Source organism: Megachile rotundata, chromosome 12 (genome assembly GCF_050947335.1).
Source record: "Megachile rotundata isolate GNS110a chromosome 12, iyMegRotu1, whole genome shotgun sequence".
In the NCBI taxonomy this organism is placed as follows: domain Eukaryota; kingdom Metazoa; phylum Arthropoda; class Insecta; order Hymenoptera; family Megachilidae; genus Megachile; species Megachile rotundata.
The window spans coordinates 14,138,778-14,158,786 of NC_134994.1; the positions used below are offsets into that span (position 1 = coordinate 14,138,778).

The 20,009-nt window shown below is 43.0% G+C and overlaps 1 protein-coding gene across 5 annotated transcripts in view; it reads left to right on the forward strand.

Moving 5' to 3' along the window:
• Positions 1–20,009, forward strand: part of Mdr49 (Multi drug resistance 49) — a 61,261-nt gene that overhangs the window by 31,850 nt on the left and 9,402 nt on the right. For 3 of the 5 annotated variants that reach the window (XM_012281347.2, XM_003701466.3, XM_012281349.2), the window contains 8 exons: positions 7,595–7,731; positions 11,375–11,444; positions 11,815–11,899; positions 13,140–13,333; positions 14,141–14,389; positions 15,489–15,902; positions 17,083–17,506; positions 19,104–19,307. In XM_012281347.2, coding sequence (XP_012136737.2) covers positions 7,617–7,731; positions 11,375–11,444; positions 11,815–11,899; positions 13,140–13,333; positions 14,141–14,389; positions 15,489–15,902; positions 17,083–17,506; positions 19,104–19,307 — 1,755 coding nt within the window. In that variant the 5' untranslated portion in view covers positions 7,595–7,616. The remainder of the gene's footprint in view (positions 1–7,594; positions 7,732–11,374; positions 11,445–11,814; positions 11,900–13,139; positions 13,334–14,140; positions 14,390–15,488; positions 15,903–17,082; positions 17,507–19,103; positions 19,308–20,009) is intronic. The other 2 variants (XM_012281350.2, XM_076538041.1) reach the window with 1 other exon arrangement.

A 20,009-nucleotide genomic window follows, 5' to 3' on the forward strand; every position in this document is an offset into this window, starting at 1 on the left:
TGACATGCTATTCTGAAAATAGATCGTTAAATCCATTGCAGCGACGATGATATGCTTTCTTACTACTTGGAAGCAATTTCAATGTATCTCACGATGTGAGATTGTAAAATTTAGCACAGTTTCAATGTAGTACGATTCTATTATTATAGAACGTATTGTTCAAGTTATACTTGTGTATATTTGTATCGATTATCTTTCTATTTTTAACTCGATCTACAGGTATCGAGTGGCCAAAGCAATAAATCATCCGCGATAATTCGTCGTCGAGTACATTCCGCTAAATCAACACCTTGTTTCGTTACTTTAATACTCTCGGATTTCTGGAAATCTACCGCGAACTTTAGAGAATCACGGTAGTGGAGAATGCACAGAAATATCGCGACTCGAGATATTTTTAACCGAAGCTCGTCAGAGCCTTCGTTTCCCATTTCGTCACAAGTAGTTGCGCAAAATCGTTCGCAGCTATAAATCACCCTCCATGAACTGTGAATGAAGCTACGGATGTGTTCTCTTATCTTGCACCGTTCGTAACTGACATTTTCTCGTGGCTCCGTCCATGACTTGCCGCTGCACAAAGATCTTCAGTATCGGTTCCACGGAGGCGCTATGATTCGCGTCTAGATTTCTAGAACGTCTAAAATTAGTCCACGCGCCATTACCGAATTCGTTGCTCGTTCGTTAGTCCGTGAGGGACGCGAAATACGCAATTCACGCTGCTAATAGCGAACACTTTAAATAAATTTTAAAGTGGATTTCAACTAGGTTGATATTTGAGGATTCTGGAGCATTATAAGATCGGAGTTCTGATAATTCTTTGGAATTGATATACTAGATTGGGTAGCTTAAGAATTAGGAATTAGACTTGACGTGATATCGGTGTAATTCGATGCGATCGAATTTTATGTAATTTGACGCGATACAACTCGGCGCAATCTACTTACACGCGATCGAATTTGGTGTAATCCGATAACACACCTTGTAATTCTACGCGATCGAATTCGGTGCAATTCGATTCCACGCGATCCAATTCTACATGGTGCAACTCGACGCGATCTAACACGGCGCAATCCGCTTTCATGCGATCGAATTCGGTGTAATCCGATACCACACGCTGGAATTCTACGCGATCCAACTCGGTGCAATCTACTTCCACGCGATCGAATTCGGTGTAATCCGATACTACACGCTGGAATTCTACGCAATCCAACTCGGCGCAATCTACTTACACGCGATCGAATTCGGTGTAATCCGATACCACACCTTGTAATTCTACGCGATCGAATTCGGTGCAATTCGATTCCACGCGATCCAATTCTACGTGGTCCAACTCGACGCGATCTAACTCGGCGCAATCTACTTCCACGCGATCCAGTTCGGTGTAATCCGATACCACACGATGTAATTCTATGCGATCGAATTCGGTGCAATCTACTTCCACACGATCGAATTCGGTGTAATCCGATACCACACCTTGTAATTCTACGCGATCCCTTTCGGTGCAATTCAATTCCACGCGATCCAATTCTACATGGTGCAACTCGACGCGATCCAACTCGGCGCAATCCACTTCCACGCGATCCAGTTCGGTATAATCCGATACCACACGCTGTAATTCTACGCGATCCAACTCGGCGCGATCCCTTTCGGTGCAATTCGATTCGATGCGATCCAATTCCACATGGTCCAACTCGACGCGGTCCACTTCGACACCTTCGAATTCGACGCGATCCAACTCCGCACGGTCCACTTCGACACAATTAAATTCAACATGATCCAACTCCAAGCGATCCAACTCAACACGATCCACTTCGACACAATTAAATTCAACATGATCCAACTCCATGCATTTCAACCTGACACGATCCACTTTGACACAAGTAAATTCAACATGATCCAACTCCAAGCGATCCAACTCGACACGATCCACTTCGACACAATTAAATTCAACATGATCCAACTCCAAGCGATCCAACTCGACACGATCCACTTTGACACAATTAAATTCAACATGATCCAACTCCATGCATTTCAACCTGACACGATCCACTTCGACACAGTTAAATTCAATATAATCGAACTCCAAGCGATCCAACTTGACACCATCAAGTCCAACGCAGTCAAATTCAATGCAATCCACTTCGACCTGACTGCATTCACCGCGATCGAACTCAACGCGACCCAACTCGACCCGAGCGAATTCGGCGCGACCGAGCGTTTGGAAGGAAGAATAACAGTTACTCACCGAGTTTACTCGAACCTTCATTATCGGTTTCTCGAAAGGAGAACTTTAGGTCTCTTCAAAGAACTTTGGAAACGACCCGAAAGAGAAAAATACAAGCTGAAAATACAGCGAATAGAGGAAGAAGAAACGTCTGCAGCGAATATTGCTTCCAGTCGGAAAGTTAGTTCAAAGAGGTTGAATCAAGAGATAAAATAAAAAATGCAGTCTAGAAGTCAGGCTGTAAAAAGAGAAGCGTTATTAGTAGGATTTTTGAAGCGGACTTCCCAAACGTGTTCGAAATTCTAGAAACGTGAAATTTTTACGGTGGACTCACTCCGGAACCGGATACGAAAACGCAAACGAGAATGGTCAGGAATTGTCAGGTTAGCTGGTATGGCTGGACCGCAAGAATTGTGCCCGTTGGCCGTTTGAAAATACAATGGAAATTAATTTGTCGAGCTTAACGAACCTCAGGGAGCACAAAGCGTTCGTAGACGCAGACGTGGAACTGTTTTAATTATAACACGTCGTGAATTTGAAAAATTGTCGTTTCTCGCTATTGGTCAGAGGATGATCCTCTTCGAGTTTACTCGCAGCGTGTTTGCGCTCCCAATTAAACGGCAGCTGTCAAAATAAAGGTGGTTTCGTTTAACCGCGAAAGGACCGAGTTTCTTTTTTTATCCTGACGCTGGCACCGTTTCACGCGTCGTTTCATTAATTTCTCCGTAAAAAATCGAATGAACGTTAAAACGTTGGTTGTAATCGAATTGCAGAGACTCGCGTCGGCCATTATGCGTTACAAAAGTGGTTACGCGATGTTGGTGGCAGATATTCGGCCGAAAATCAGATTTCCTGTTTAATGGAGTTCCGCGATTGCAAAAGGTGCCGCGGTAAAAGTCGCCAACAAACTTTCGAAACTTTAGCAATTTTTCCCATTAGCCGCGATTTTTCAGCGGCGAAACGTGGCCGACGAAGTTTTACCACGTTATATTTGCTGCGCCGGCCTGCAAATACGCGCTTCCCCGAATTTGTAAGCGGCTGGAATCTCGGGAAAATTGAACCGATGAGAGATTGCTTTTTCTTGTCGCGGTACTAATGGCTTGAGTCTTGGAGAATTTACGTTTCACGAAGAACTTGTTGTTGGAAGAATTTAGGCTCTTAGGTCCTGGGAGAGTCTACGTTCTGAGAACTTAGACGTAGGAATTGGAGGAGTAGGTATTGAAGAGATAACTGGACTTGGGTTCTAACAATCAGTAGAACTTAGGATCTAAAATCTAGGATCTGATCAAGTCTAAGAGAACCTAGGATCTGGGTGGAACTTCTAGCTAGAGCTTGGTTTTAATCTAGTTACTGTGGAGAACTTAGATGCATAAATCTAGCCCTATAGATCTTACATTGTGGACAGAGCCTGGGTACCAAGAACATAAGTTCCGAGCCTAGATTTTCTCAGCCTAAGCTTAGCTTTAATTTAGACTAAGGTAAATTTACGTCCTAAAGAAAAGCTAACTCGCAGGATTTATTATCAAGAAGCTGGGACCCACGGGACACGTGTCTTCTCCGCAGACACTTGTTGAAGCCGATCGATAAAATCGCTCGATTAGGAACATTCGTTAATGAGCAATCGATTGGCAGGTTCATGAGCGACAAAACGATGCAAGCGAATTTCCGTATCTCGTTGGCCGGCTTCTTCCGTGTGACATCCGGTGTCGCGATATCTCGTCGATGATTTACGAGCCGCGAGAAAGAGGCAGCTCTCGGCACGAGACATCGAGCGGCTGCAGCTTCGGGGACAATTTATTGTCGCATCGATCGTAACGAAGGGGAAATTCTATAAACTGCTCGTCAACGAGGCAATGAAGGAAAAATTGGATCGGGTGCAATGCTGGCATGGTCTGGCTGTTGGAGAGGGCGGCGAGAGTTATTGGAGAGGAGACAAATGAAATCGGAAAGCGTGCTCGTAAAATAGGATAACTCGAAATTGACCGAGCAACGTGAATCCCTGGTGGCCTCTTTATTATTCTTCGCCTCTCGGCTCCGGATTCTTGCCGAAGACGGAGCTAAAGAATTGCTAATAAAACGGCTGCTATTTATTTCCCATCTCTTTTTGTTCTTTCACTCGTTCGAAACAATTATTCTTTGGTTATTTGGAATAAATTGCATCTTTCGCGAGGCTCAAAGTATCTGGTTCACGGTAACTGGTTATTCGGTCACGAATAATGGACCTTCAAGTTTGGCACAGAAGTGTAAACCTCTGTAACTCAATCAATTTTGAAAGTTTGAGTAATGGAAGAAATCTTGAAATTGTAAGGTAGGCGAGGTTCGCAAGGCTCAAAGTATCTGGTCCACAGTAACTGGTTATTTGGTCGCGAATAATGGGCCTTCAAGTTTGGCAAAGAAGTGTAAACCTCTGTAACTCAATCAATTTTGGAAATTTGAGTAATGGGAGAAATCTTGAAATTGTAAGGTAGGCGAGGTTCGCAAGGCTCAAAGTATCTGGTCCACAGTAACTGATTATTTGATAACAAATAATGGACCTTCAAGTTTGGCACAGAAGTGTAAACCTCTGTAACTCAATCAATTTTGGAAATTTGAGTAATGGGAGAAATCTTGAAATTGTAAGGTAGGCGAGGTTCGCAAGGCTCAAAGTATCTGGTCCACAGTAACTGATTATTTGATAACAAATAATGGACCTTCAAGTTTGGCAAAGAAGTGTACCTCTATAACTCAGTCAATTTTGAAAATTTGAGTAATGGGAGAAATCTTGAAATTGTAAGATGAGATTGAAAATCGACTGTAGACGTAAGCAATAGTAGACTTCCGGTTGTAAGCGTTGCCTGTAGTTATCGAAGGTGTACTGTCTGTCGGTTGATGAAAGACGAGACGCCATAACAAAGGAACGTTTGATCAAAGAGCACAACTAATGAAAGATACGGGGCTGGAAATGAAAAGGGCGACAGGTTCTTTTTCTATTTTTTATTGGCTTCCCCTCGTTTGCTCAACGAAGTCTCGTTCAGAGTGCTTTCGATCTTCATTACGACAGAGATACCCCGGGACTTTTATCATTGATCGCGACAGAAAGAGACCATCCTGTCTCGGTGTCCTGAATTGTACATACCCTTCCGTAATTACGTTATATAAATTAACGTAGCTACGTAACAAAGGCAGTTCTCGATTCAATTCGAGTACGAATAAATGGCGGCATTAGGACCCTTTCGACAATTAGCGCCACTCTCTTAACCGTTAAAAGTATTTCGACCTCGTTCATACCTCGTTCTCACCGGCGAAAAAAAGGAAGAAGGAGTTCTTGAACGGTTAGGGGTTCTCTAACCCTGTTTGTAGATAACAATTTGTCCGCTTTTTGTTGCTTTCGTTAGGTCGTTCCTTCGGCAATTAGAACGGCAATTAGAAGTAAGAAAGTTTCCGCGAAATGCGCTCTCAACGTTAACGCTGTGGTTTCGATCGGAATCGAGTTGCATTCGTCTCGCTTTATGGCACGCTACATTAACTTCAAGGATCTTATCATACTGGACCAATGATGACGTTTCGAGTACTCGAATATCGTGTTTAGAAATATCCGATTGAAGTCCATTTACTTATCTGCTAGTACAAATTGATATGTGGAATTAAATATGTGTTTTTCTACCGGGATGACGTTTGAGCGATACAATTTTATTTACAATTGTTTTTAATTTAACTTCGAGGGGATATTAATATTGATTTTTTAAGGAGTTTATCTGGGAACATAAGAATATTGTGTAATAGGAAGGTTTAGAAATTTGCAAATGGATAAAATTTGAAAGTTACGCACACGGAAAGTTCTCTCGCGTATTTGACACGAATTTGATCGATTCGGGTGTACAATAGCACGCGCCATCGAGCGGTGCGCCTAGCGAACGCGTGTAAATCAGTTTGTCAGCTCACGATTCGAGCGTTTTAATTGTTCCATTGATCGAAACGTGATCGTTGATCAAGGGAGACATAATCGTAAGTTCCGTCGGTCAATCGATTAATTAACACGGATTAGTGCAGTTTCTAATCATCGCTTAGATTGGATATCCTGTACGGTAAACGCATGATACAGTGGATAATGACCAAGGTAAATAGAGTTTGTTGTCTCTGGATTATCGTTGCTAATTGCAGTTTGCGCAAAGCCCGGGCTGCTTCGACGGACGAAATAGACGCTGCTCGGATGGTTGTACCGAATCGAACGAGGACAATGGATCACACGGGCAAATATTGACCGCAACAAATATAGGACGGCCCTGGCAATCAAAACGTCAGCCGGCTTAATTTATCCCGTCACCAGACTGCAGACCAGTTTTATTTTTTTTCATGTCCTATAGTTTCCGCAGGCCGCGTTGATTGTTCCGCGTTCGTTGAGAGTTAAAGGGCCAGCACGTTTCGAAAATGGGCCGCTTCGAGCCTCGATACGCCTTGGTGCTATTCGATGAAACCCGCGAAATCGACGGGAATATCGAACAACGGAAATTTCTGCGAATTGGCTCGTTGCGCGGAAAATTTATTCAGAAAATTTCCGACCAATGTGGCAAAGAAATATTTGATCGCTTATATACTTATTATATTTTATCGTGGAACTTATTGAACTGCCTTGTTAACTTATCTTCACCCTAACTCCACATAGTATTTACTCACGCGAAGTATATTTTTAAGGATAGTCTGTTACTACACTTTGAGCTCGGAAGTTGAAAATATTTGTAAGTAAACTTTCCGATGCTTCGAATTCCACATCGACGTTTTTAATTAATAATTATTACTAACGCGCTATCGTGCGTTATCAGCCGTTAACCTTCGTGACATTGTTGAAATATTAATGAACAACGTGATTGATTTAACTGAATGTATAACAAGTACACCCATCAATAACAATATCATGCACGATATTGACTAATAACACTCTAGTGGGGTTAATAATTACGTTTATTGATTTACGTTCATTAGTTATGAACCGATGAAGTTATTATTTCGAAGTAATCATTCAAAACATTTAATTCCATTCTCAATCTTAAATTTTATTCCTCAAAATCCATCACTGTAATCAACAAGTATTAAGAACGATCATGAAAACCTCCCGCAGTTATTTTCATAAGACTTTAAGCTGCAAATTGATGTATCATTATTTACGTGTCAACTTACGTCATAATACAGGTATCGAAATCTGCGACACAATACAAAATGACGCAATGTCTCGTTTAAAGCTCTGTTGAGACGACACATTTGGCGCAGAAAATAACCTTCCTTTATCAGATAAACGTTATGTATTCAAACGAATCGTCATTTCTGGCGCAAAGACTTCAGATTGTTGTGCAATCAACTGATCAATAAATCTCTTATGTTCTGTTTTTCTGATTACAGAGTTGTTAATTAAGAATGCGCGATGACACGGCGAATTTATCAGTGGACAGCAAACAACCCGCGCGACAAAGCGCAGGGTATGGAAATGGAACCCCAAAAAACAAACTCTCACCGCCAGGAAAAAATATTCTTGAAGTGTAAGTACCTCTTCCTTATCATATCTTATATCAACACTCAACGTTGTTTTAATATTCTATTTTACGGATAATGCATTTACAAATATTGGTACAGTGGATTCTCGTTATATTGCCATAGAACAGTGTATCTCCGGATGTTCTTTCGATGATACGTCGCGTAGAACTAGTGTATAGGGATGCAACGGATGGAGATTCAATGCGTAGTCTTTTGAAGGAATTGGGGAACTTGAGAATTGGGGAATGTGGGAGTTGGGGAAAGTGGGAGTTGGGGAATGTGGGAATTGGGGAATGTGGGAATTGGGGAATATGGGAATTGGGAAATGTGGGAATTGGGGAATGTAGGAATTGGGGAATGTGGGAATTGGGGAATGTAGGAATTGGGGAATGTGGGAATTGGGAAATGTGGGATTTGGGGAATGTGGGAATTGGGGAATGTGGGATTTGGGGAATGTGGGAATTGGGGGAAGTGGGAATTGGGGAATGTGGGAATTGGAGAATGTGGGAGTTGGGGAATGTGGGAATTGGGGGACGTGGGAATTGAGGGACGTGGGAATTGGGGGACGTGGGAATTCGGGGACGTGGGAATTGGGGGACGTGGGAATTCGGGGACGTGGGAATTGGGGAATGTGGGAGTTGGGGAATGTGGGAATTGGGGAATGTTGGAATCGGGGGACGTGGGAATTCGGGGACGTGGGAATTGGGGAATGTGGGAATTAGGAAACGTGGGAATTGGGGGACGTGGGAATTGGGGGACGTGGGAATTGGGGGACGTGGGAATTCGGGGACGTGGGAATTGGGGAATGTGGGAATTGGGGAATGTGGGAATTGGGGAATGTGGGAATTGGGGAATGTGGGAATTGGGGAATGTGAGAATTGGGGCATATGGGAATTGGGAAATGTGGGAATTGGAGAATGTGAGAATTGGGGAATGTGGGAATTGGGAAATGTGGGAATTGGGAAATATGGGAATTGGAGAATGTGGGAGTTAGGGAACGTGGGAATTGGGGAATGTGCTTATTCAAAGGTTGCAATAAAACAAGTGTCCACCGTACAATACACAGACTATCGACAATACGTCGAATGAAGTTTCGAAAGAACCAGGGTTAAAGAGGGGCGAGTAAAGTTATCTGATCGATGGTCATAATGTTCGATGATCGATGAGTTGAAAAATGGCGATTTTCTTTTTTCCCGATCGTCGATGATCGATCGTGGGCGATCGGAAAGCGAATCGTGCGTTCGATAATATTCCCGCTGGATTATTAAATTATTTCTGTGCCGACGTGTTCGATGAACAAACTCGCGACGAATTTAAACGGTTTCCTCGATGGATCGTTATCGTTAGCCGGCGATCGGGCCACGAGAATTTGCATTTGGTCGTCGCCGCGGAACATTGGCGAGAAACTTTCGGGAGATTGATCGGTTCGAGTGGCGACAGATGATGGAAACTACGGGCGCAGATGGAGCGCGTGCGAATTTTTCTCCGAGAATAGTTTCACGAGTTTTCGTTCGCGCAATAATTCACGGAAATCTCGTTCGATTATATCGAGCCTGGGTCAGTCGATTAAATTATTCAAACGCTCCGTGGCTGAAAAAGCAATTACCATCGCGTTATGACCAGCGCACAACGAGTCGAAGCCGAATTTCAATTTACCTAAAATCGGTACATTTGAATCGCGGAAATATAGCGCGATTATAAATCTCGATCAGCGAGCGTGTTTCGTTCCTGTCTGACTGATTCGGAAGATGAAAAGCGCTGATAACGAAGTCGAGTCAACTCTCGTTCAATATCAATGATCGCTCGATGGTCATTCATCAAAGTATCCTTCTACTGCAGATAACCTCTGACAACTTCCAACTTTTACATACTATCAGATGCAGTACTACATTGCACAGCTTTTTTATCTGTACAATTTACATACTATCGTATCAGTTCATAGATCGCTATCATTTATGATCATGTTATAATATCCATCGTGTACATATATGTACAGGGTGTCACCTGTAAGAAAACCGGGTTTGGGTCGAATGTGGGAATCTTTGGGTTTTTTTAAATAGGAACATACATTTTTTTTTATTCATAATTTTAGAGGACATCGAGACGAATTCAAAAACACATACTACATGATATTTTTATTAACACATTACTCGATTTACAGAAATGGAAATAATGTAATGAATATTGTTGAACATCGAATAAGAGGATGAATGTTTTCGAGTTTGTTAGACAATTGTCGGGGTTCGTCAAAGTGACGCGTTGTTAGGAGGGAAAGTTGGGCGTAATCGACGAGCGGAAGTTTTCGAGCGCGTATAGCAGCCCCGGGGGGTAAATTCGTCCGCGTTACAGCACTGTAGGCCGTGCAGCTGGCAGCCTCTCGCGTTCACCGTAGAAAATGCCGATCGTAGATTCGTCGCAGGAGTTTCGAACAGCAATTACGCTGCTAATGGAGGCCCCACGGGAAGATATCCCGACTTCGACGAAGTCCAGACCCGGTTCGGGTTCGGTTTCACCCTGGTTCACCGTGACGGGCGAGAAACTTCCGTTTTTCCTTCACGCGCCGACGAGCATCCTCGCGTGTTCGCGCCGATACGCGCGAACCGTCGATTTACACGCTGTTCCGGGCTGATTTATGATAGTCTGCGACGCAACGTGCCACTTGGATCGTTCATTATCCCTTAGAATAATGGGAATCGATCTTCGCGGAACTTGCAAACAAGAAAACTGCTTGTTGAATCCCCTTAGTGTTCCTCACTTTCGACGGCTTTCTATTTTGTTCCGGGTAAATTGAACTCATCGTCGATAATTCCCTCGTTAAACGCTTTTTGAGACAACCTGAATGTAGCTTTATTTTACAGAGTTTAATAATCCAGTTACGAAACAGTTATTTTTGTTTATGTATAAATAAAGGGTGGAGGGATTTGGGAATTGGGGAACGTGGGAATTGGGGAATGTGGGAAATGGGGAATGTGGGAGTTGGGGAATGTGGGAATTGGGGAATGTAGGAAATGGGGAATGTGGGAGTTGGGGAATGTGGGAGTTGGGGAATGTGGGAGTTGGGGAATGTGCGAATTGGGGAATGTGGAATTGGAGAATGTGGAATTGGTGGACGTGGGAATTGGGGAACATGGGAATTGGGGGACGTGGGAATTTGGAGACGTGGGAATTGGGGAACGTGGGAATTGGGGGACGTGGGAATTGGGGAACGTGGGAATTGGAGAACGTGGGAATTGGGGAGTGTGGGAATTGGGGAATGTGAGAATTGGTGAATGTGGGAATTGAGGGACGTGAGAATTGGAGAACGTGGGAATTGGGGAGTGTGGGAATTGGGGAGTGTGGGAATTGGGGAATGTGGGAATTGGGGAGTGTGGGAATTGGGGAATGTGGGAATCAGTGAATGTGGGAATTGGGGAACGTGGGAATTGGAGAACGTGGGAATTGGGAAATGTGGGAATTGGGGAATGTGGGAATTGGGGAATGTGGGAATTGGTGAATATGGAAATTGGGGAATGTGGGAATTGGGAAATGTGGGAATTGCTGAATGTGGGAATTCGGAAATGTTAGTGGAGTATTTTAGGCGAGCTTTCAAATTTTACTGTCGAATAATATGTCGGATGTGTGTACGGTACGTTGTATATTTTATTTCAGACACGCTCCAAGACGCGGAGAAGGATAAAGAGGAGACTGAGTATATGCTACAAGAGAATGGCAAACCGATGTACGATTCTTAACAGATGATTTTATTGTTAACATACAGAAAAGTATAGGACATTGCGGAGTTTTGTTGAAAGTCGTGGAAATAATTAAAGAGAGTCCTCAGACCCAGAAGAATCGTATAAATTTAACAAGTTTATTTATTCGTAGAAAATATGTGTTCGCGCCTGGTGTTTCCGGATTGTTTAGCGTTTAAAAATTAAAAGTATTTGATTAAAACTATTGTTCTTTTTATTTACGATCCGGCAGCACTTTTCGATGCATAGTCGATCACGTATCGCGCGAACATATAGTAAAAGAATAACACAATACGATGACGGAAACGTTCGTGAATGGAAACTTGATTAAAAATCAATATTGTTTTGTGTCCACAGTGAATTCGTGCCACCGCAAACGAAGGAGGACGATAAACCGGCCCCGACCGAGCCATCCTTACCGCCTGTGCCTTATTTCAAGCTCGTAAGTGCTCCCTAGCAAATATTTATCGAACTTTACATTCTTGAAAGCTCGGAAAACGCAGGAAGATGTCAACCGAGCTCGCGGTTTTCCCGGGGATCGATCGATCGATCGTGTTTGTTTTTTGTTTAGAAACAGTCTGATTTCCCTCCGTTCATTAATCACCGGCTCAAGCCCGGTATTAATTTTCTCCTCGGTTAAATCTGCTGGAAATAAAAAGAGAACCGTGAAGTTCTCCCGCACTAAATCATCCGAGAATATGTTTCTGAAATTTTCGACTAGTTCGCGACAAATTGCGGCACGGCCGTCGCGGCGGAATTTCGCAGAATTACGCGTCAGCCGGATAATTAACATAACGTCGATGCTTGCGAGCGATTAATTAAAAGTCGTCCAGTCACTAGTCACCGGCGCAACTTCGTTTTGGTTTATGGGAACTTTCGAAGCCGATAATCTGACGCACGTAATTGACGCGAATTCTCTAATTCCCGAATTCTCCAATTACCACATTCTCCAATTCCCACATTCCTGAATTCTCACATTCCCGAATTCCCACATTTCCGAATTCCCACATTCCCGAATCCCCACATTCCCGAATTCCCACATTTCCGAATTTCCACATTCCCCAATTCCCGCATTCCCCAATTCCCACATTCCCCAATTTCCACATTCCCCAATTCCCACATTTCCCAACTCCCACACTCCCCAATTCCTACGTTCTCCAATTCCCACATTCCCCAATTTTCACGTTTTCCAATTCCCACGTTCCCCAATTCCCACGTCTCCCAATTCCCACGTCTCTCAATTCCCACGTCCCCCAATTCCCACATCCCCCAATTACTACGTCACCCAATTCCCGCGTCCCCCAATTCCACATTTCCCAATTCCCACATTTCCGAATTCACACATTCCTCAATTCCCACATTCCTCAATTCCCACATTCCCCAATTCCCACATTTCCGAATTCACACATTCCTCAATTCCCACATTCCCCAATTCCCACATTCCCCAATTCCACATTTCCCAATTCCCACATTCTCCAATGTCCCCATTCTCCAATTCCCAATTGCCAAATCCCTCAATTCCCACATTCCCACATTCCCACATTCCCACATTCCCACATTCCCACATTCCCCAATTCCCAAATTCCCAACTCTCAGTCCAGCAACCTAGTAAATGGCCATATAACGATACTAATAGCGAAATGAAATTCTAACGGAGAATCGGTGACGGATTATGTTCGCAGTTTCGATTTGCAACATGCGGGGAGCTGATGTTGGTCGTCGGTGGCCTGATCATGGGAACATTGACAGGCCTTTGCATCCCGATCTCGACCATTCAATACGGAGAATTCACCACGTTGCTGGTGGATCGTAACATGGAGAACCAAACGAGTACGCCGACACTCATTCTGAAGTGGTTCGGAGGTGGAAAGGTCTTGTAAGTCTTGGCGCAACCAGACACGCCTACTGAATCTCGTATTTTTAGAACTTGCCTAGGGTGAGCGTTTCCTTTGGGTGTGTTTTGTGTGTTTGAATGGAAAAAAGATGAAATAGTTCGGGTTAATATAAGCGGTTCAATTTGGACCGGGATCAAATTTATCGAGGGTAGTGGATTATGAGGTTAATGGAAAGGAACAATTAGGGTGTTTAAATTTGTCACTTGTCGAGGGGATTATGATCGTCATAAATTTTATAGTTGTATAAGAACGATTTTAAATTGCGTTAATGTTAGGTGCCAAATTGTAGATATGTCGCATTATATACGATTACTTTCACTTATTTAATATATCAGCTACTTAAATTTGACTACTACGATATAATACAACGTTCTGGTGCTTTTCAAATGTCAGCACGAATTATGGTCGACACGTCAGTAGCAAATTATAAAGCCGGAAATATAAGTTTAATGTAATTCATTAAAGTTACACAAGTGTGTAGAGGATTAACGTATTTGATAAGAGGATACAAGGGATCAGATGCGATAATGTTAGGTTGTTGCATAAGCACCGTTAATCCGTTTGTACACATGGAGAAACTTTTATCAATAATCCTTCCTAATTAATTTCTATGTTTAAACATGACGAATAGCGTTAGCTTGTAATTCCAGAAATTAGAAAATTCAACTGACGGTTTCAGTGGCTTTCGATTAATTTATACAATTTATGCGCCCTACCGAAGTTCAGTATTTTTTAATATCGTTTGGAGATTGTGGATCTAGTGTAATTTGCAATTGCTTTCGATTTAGAGGACCTAACGTGTCGTACGAAGACAGGATGATCGCGCTTTACGATGACTCGGTGGCCTTTGGCGTATCTTCTGCAGCGCTGTCTTGCTTCCAATTCGTCTTCGCCGTATTCACGGTCGACTTGTTAAACATCGCAGCTTCCAGACAAATCGTCAGAGTGCGCAAAATGTTCCTGCGATCCGTTCTCAGGCAAGACATGACATGGTACGACATCAACACGTCGACCAACTTCGCCAGCAGGATCACAGAGTGAGTTCACATTCTAATCCTTAACTAATCGTGTCATCACGTCATCCACCAAATATTCATGAAACTCAGCGATTAAGTTTATTACATTCTCATTAAAAAATCCAAGTTAACCCTGCGAATCGCGTTAGAGCAGCCAGAAAGATATATATCTACTTAAGCAATCGTACTTTATCACCGCGATCCAGCTCGAAGAGGAATATCTTCGATCTGGAAGTCCGTGAACGGATGTAAACGCGTCGTGGAGAGTCCTGGCTGAGAAGGGACGAGCAAAGTTCAGGAAACGAGATCCTCTCATCAACAGGTGGCCGTTCTCGCGAAACTCCGTATCCTTGCTCGATACAATGTCTCTGTTTGCGGTCATGTAATTAGCGGAAAGTCAACGATACGTAACACGCTAATTACCATCGAGGCAAAATTCGGATAGACAATTTTATTTCAATCTCTAGAGAATGCATCAATGTTGCAAACGCTTACGACACACTTTGTACGCAAGCTTCGTGGGCGTACATGCTTCAGGAAGCTTCGTTTCAATGACTCGAAACTTTGTCGTGAGATAATAGTCTGATGACCTCGGGTCACTGACACCTGACGATACACGTAGACACAGCTCGTTAATCGGTCTGAAAATTTTCTGAATCATGTTTTTCACGGAACTTCGAGACCAGGCTCGTTGCCATTTCGTTGAAGGTGATTTACCGCGTACGCAGTTAGCGTATAAGTTCACGTTGCTTCTATCGAAAGTTGGCGACGAAAATAACACAGACGTCGGGCAACCATTCAGAGAATTAATTAAAGTTTTATCTTACGCGGTGGGTCACCTTGAAAGCACCCAACGAGTATTATCTTGCAATGTAACAAACGGGGTTATATTTAACGAAATCTAATTACCGTGCATTCAAGGTGCCCTCTTTGGTAATTTTAAGCTCAAGGAGCATACATTTCATCTAACAGCTTCGGTGTCGGGACTGATGGGACACATCGACTGTTTTAAAAGTTCAAACTATTTGTTTATGCGTAACAGTTTACAACAATTTACGCTTAACATATTAACTTAAGAATCGAATCTTCCATTTGATGGAATCGTCCATTTGTCTCGCAGGGACTTGGACAAAATGAAGGACGGTATCGGCGAGAAGCTCGGCGTGTTCACCTACTTGATGGTCTCCTTCATCTCCTCGATCATCATATCGTTCGTCTACGGCTGGAAACTAACGCTCGTGGTGTTAAGTTGTGCGCCGATCATCGTGATTGCCACTGCAGTGGTGGCGAAAGTTCAATCTTCGTTGACGGCACAAGAGTTGTCCGCGTACGGCCAAGCTGGAAGCGTAGCCGAAGAGGTGTTGGGCGCCATTAGGACAGTGATTGCGTTCAATGGCGAGCAGAAAGAAGTGGACAGATACGCCGAAAAGCTTGTCCCAGCCGAGAAGACCGGGATAAGACGTGGAATGTGGTCCGGAGTCGGTGGAGGCGTGATGTGGTTCATCATATACATCAGCTACGCTATAGCCTTTTGGTATGTTTATGCATTTATCGAAGTAAAAATTATGCACAACCTTCGGGTAGTCTATAAATATGAGTTATCTATAAATATGACTTACTGTGCACGATTTATATTTATGCATAACTTGAATTATACCTCGGTGTATTATTTCTAAACATCCGCAGTCCGATTTATTTCAGCTTCGTCAGAATTCGAAGAATGAATGAAACATGAGTTCTGATTCGATATTTCAAAAGCTTGATTTTCTGTTATTAAGCTGCTTTTGTAATTTCCCATTAATCACTTGAGAATCGCACAAGTAACTTCAATTACATACGACCGGAGTGCGTTGATTGGATCGATTTTAAGTGCGGCGAGAGAGTTTTATCCTTGTAATTTCTTGTATATTTCAAAAGAAACGAGTGTCGCCCTGAAGCAGATAAAATACACAGACTGCTTTGATCAGTAATCAGTTTGATGAATCGAGCGGATTAAATTGGAAAGCATTTCTCGCAAAGATAATTTCTATTTATATTTGAAAACGTGGATAAACAAACAAAAATTTTGTTTATATAACCGAGTGGGCCGACAGATAACGTAGAGATTGCTGTTCCTCGAGCCTTTCGGCCACTGGACGCTTATTTACCGAGAAGGCTTTCCAGAAATATGTTAGTCGATAGATTCGTAGACGTTAGGGCTGTATTTCTAGAGCAAATGCTTTCGAGGAGAGCAAACACCCATGAGCGGGGTAGAAACGGGTCAACCATGTTGCTTTTACATTGTGCCAGGGATGTTTCGAGCAAAAGCTGTTTGGTTTAAAAGGGAGACATTGCGTGGCGTGAGGCTTTGTTTGCCGCTGAAAGTGCCGACCTTGAATGTTCTTCTTTGACTCGATGTGTAAACGATCTTTACTCGAAAAGTTGTTTCCTGTTGTCTAAAATGTTGACTCTTTTTACGGGGACAAAAGGAGGAAAACAAAGTGGGAGTACTTGAACATCCACATTGCAGTTTTAAGATTGCAGTCTTCAAATTATCACAAGGACGTGGATTGAGCTAATCCAAAGTGATCTAACTCAAACTTAGTTCAAGGTCACTGCTGTCTATTCTCACAAAAGTACTCATATGTTAATTTATATTCTAAGCAATATTTTATTTTGTACGTCATTTTAATTTCTATGTTTTAAGTCGTTTCAATTTCCATGGTCTTTAATAGGTACGGTGTCCAGCTGATTCTGGAAGACAGACCAAAGGAGGTGAAAGAATACACACCAGCAGTATTGGTGATAGTGTTTTTCGGTGTGCTGGCTGGTGCTCAGAACATGGGTCTAACATCGCCGCATCTCGAAGCGTTCGCCGTAGCTAGGGGTTCGGCAGCAGCTATCTTCCAAGTGCTCGATCACGTGCCAGCGATCGACAGTTTGAGTAAAGAAGGCCAGAGACTTCCATCCGTCACCGGAGAGATCGAGTTCAAGAACGTGCATTTCCAGTATCCTGCTAGAAAGGACGTGAAGGTGCTCCAAGGCTTAAATCTGAAGATCAATCGCGGAGAGACCGTAGCCCTCGTCGGCGGATCGGGTTGCGGAAAGTCGACCTGTCTGCAGCTCATTCAACGTCTCTACGATCCGCTTAAAGGACAGGTAAGTAATTTCTTTATTTACTATTTAAGTCAGGTTTTCCTTCTCTGTGGTTAATCTTTTTTAATCGAGTCATTTGCTAACCTTTGAATGGATTAGTCTCTGGGTGCACTAATGAGTGGTTGATCCACTGATGATCTAGTGAGTGGCCTAACTATTCTCTGAGAGAACTAATCTCTGTAAACTCTAACCTTCAGCCACCATCAGAGCTTCTGTATCTAATTTTTGAACACGTTAACCATCAAGTAGCCCTCAAAAGGGTTAAAGTCTTCGAGTGGACTAATTCGAGTGATTAACCCTCTGGCCTAACCCCGAAAGTAAATAGTAGGCCCCTCCTTAACTCGCAGTTAAAGAAAGTCAACATTGCATAACTTCTCCATCGCTCTCTGTAATGCTCCAGCAGTATCGACCAGTTTGTACCAGATACCTGCATACTTGGAAATCAAATGCTCGCACTATTTCAATCTTGAGACACGTAAATCATCCGAGTCGCTTAACGAGTTAATATTTGCAATCTCTACATTTTCTGTTTGTTCAGGCGGCATAGTGTAACATTGTTACCTTTGCAATGAATTTTCAAAACGATGGTCGTAAGTTCGCCTTTCCAATTTGTTTGTTTTCCGAGAGCAGAGCAATTTATTGCAACGTAAGACCCGCGCTGTATTTTTGTACAGATGTTGCGTAACGAGCTCGGTTAATAACCAACTGTCGAGTCATGAATATCCCGACGACGTTTTTGTTTTCGGTGAAATTACAGCTGCCAGCTGTACGAGCCAGTTCGAAGGCCGATTTTATGGAAACATCAAAATTTAGAGTTCGCGTCAGAAAAATGAACGAAGTTCACGAGTCAGATTCGATCAAGGAAGAAGGGAATGATCGCATTCGAAATTGGCTGGGATACTTTGTCGAACAAATAGATTCCTAAGGGAGGAATTTTTATCGGCATCGGTGTAGCAACGACGCGGAAAACGTAAATGCCGTGGGTAAAGGGCTCGGGGAGAACGGGTCTGAAATCAGTATGCCAAATATATGACGTAATATTTTTGGTGGGGCAACTGCGACGGATGCAGAACCAGGAGAATCGTAAAACTTTTACTACTGAGAAAACTCCGGTCGGCACTGTATTCCAGTGAGAAACGCTTCAAACTTGTTCCGTGAAATTCGCGTCCCTGCTGCAGCTACAGATGCAATAATGGAATATTCACGACAGGGTTATTGTTAACTTGGAACACGATAAATAACTTCGTAGGAAATTTAGGGGAGATTTCAACCGACAATACGAATTGTTCTTCTTTTCGTTATTGCTAACCCTTTATTTTATATCAAACGGCCGATTTCGAAGCATAGCTGGTCCGATACAATTTCGTCGCATAAAAGTATCGCTCGCGATATATCAATTTATAGCTAAAAAGTTTCACAAAAACGATTGTATAACGCTTTCGTTAACTCTTTGAACGCGAAATGGCTGATCGTTGGTTATAACCAACAGAGACCTTAACAATTTCGTTTAACGCGGAACAGTTTTGCGCGGGTTTTCGTACAATCGGAGCGAACAATTCGCACAAAATCGATTGTGTGTGTTTTTTTTTTGTTGAAACAGGTTTTATTGGACGGTGTGGACGTATCGAAGCTAAACGTTCAGTGGCTGCGCTCTTACATAGGCGTGGTCGGGCAAGAGCCAGTGCTCTTTGACACAACGATACGGGAGAACATCCGGTACGGAAATGACAGCATTACCGAGGAGGAGATGATCAAAGCCTCGAAGGAAGCGAACGCTCATGACTTCATCAGCAAACTGCCCGAGGTGAGTGGATGAACCTTTCTGCCATTCTGTTCGCGTTTCTCCAGCCGGAATTTCGGTTTCCCTTTTGCGACGACAGACGGGGGCCATCCTTGTCCCCGATTGATTCGGTCACTTTTCAGCGAAGGACATCGTCTCGATCGTGTACGAGCGCGTAACACGGTCTAGTCGAAAATTTGCCCTGATCCCCGAGCTCCTTTTTCCGTACCGATGGATCATAGAATCCCTCGCTATTCCGCACAAAGGAACGTCTAATTAAAATCGTGCCCGCGGACCGTGAACACGCTTTGAATTTCAATCTCGTTCTACCGCGTATCTCGCGGCGTACCTCCACTGTTCCTCTCGACGATAACCGGCCTCTTTCGAGAAGTCGATCCGCGTGCAAGTGATTTCTAAAGAAATTTTAAATACGATAAAAACGTTTAATAATTTTTGCTTTTGTCTACGCGTTCGCTTTGCGGGTCCTCGAATTATCAAACTTTCAAAGGATAGCGTTTGCCTTAGAGATCAAAAGCATCTTCTTCTGAGAAATCTAATCTTTTGATGCTCTGCCATTTTGTAGCTTTCGACGAATTTAATATAATATTAACAATCGAAGTACGAGTTATAGTTGATTACGTTCTTCAACGTCGAGAAGTTATGCCGCGATATCTATGATAATTTATCTCCATAATCGCTCGGATGTTCACGTGGAACATACGTTAA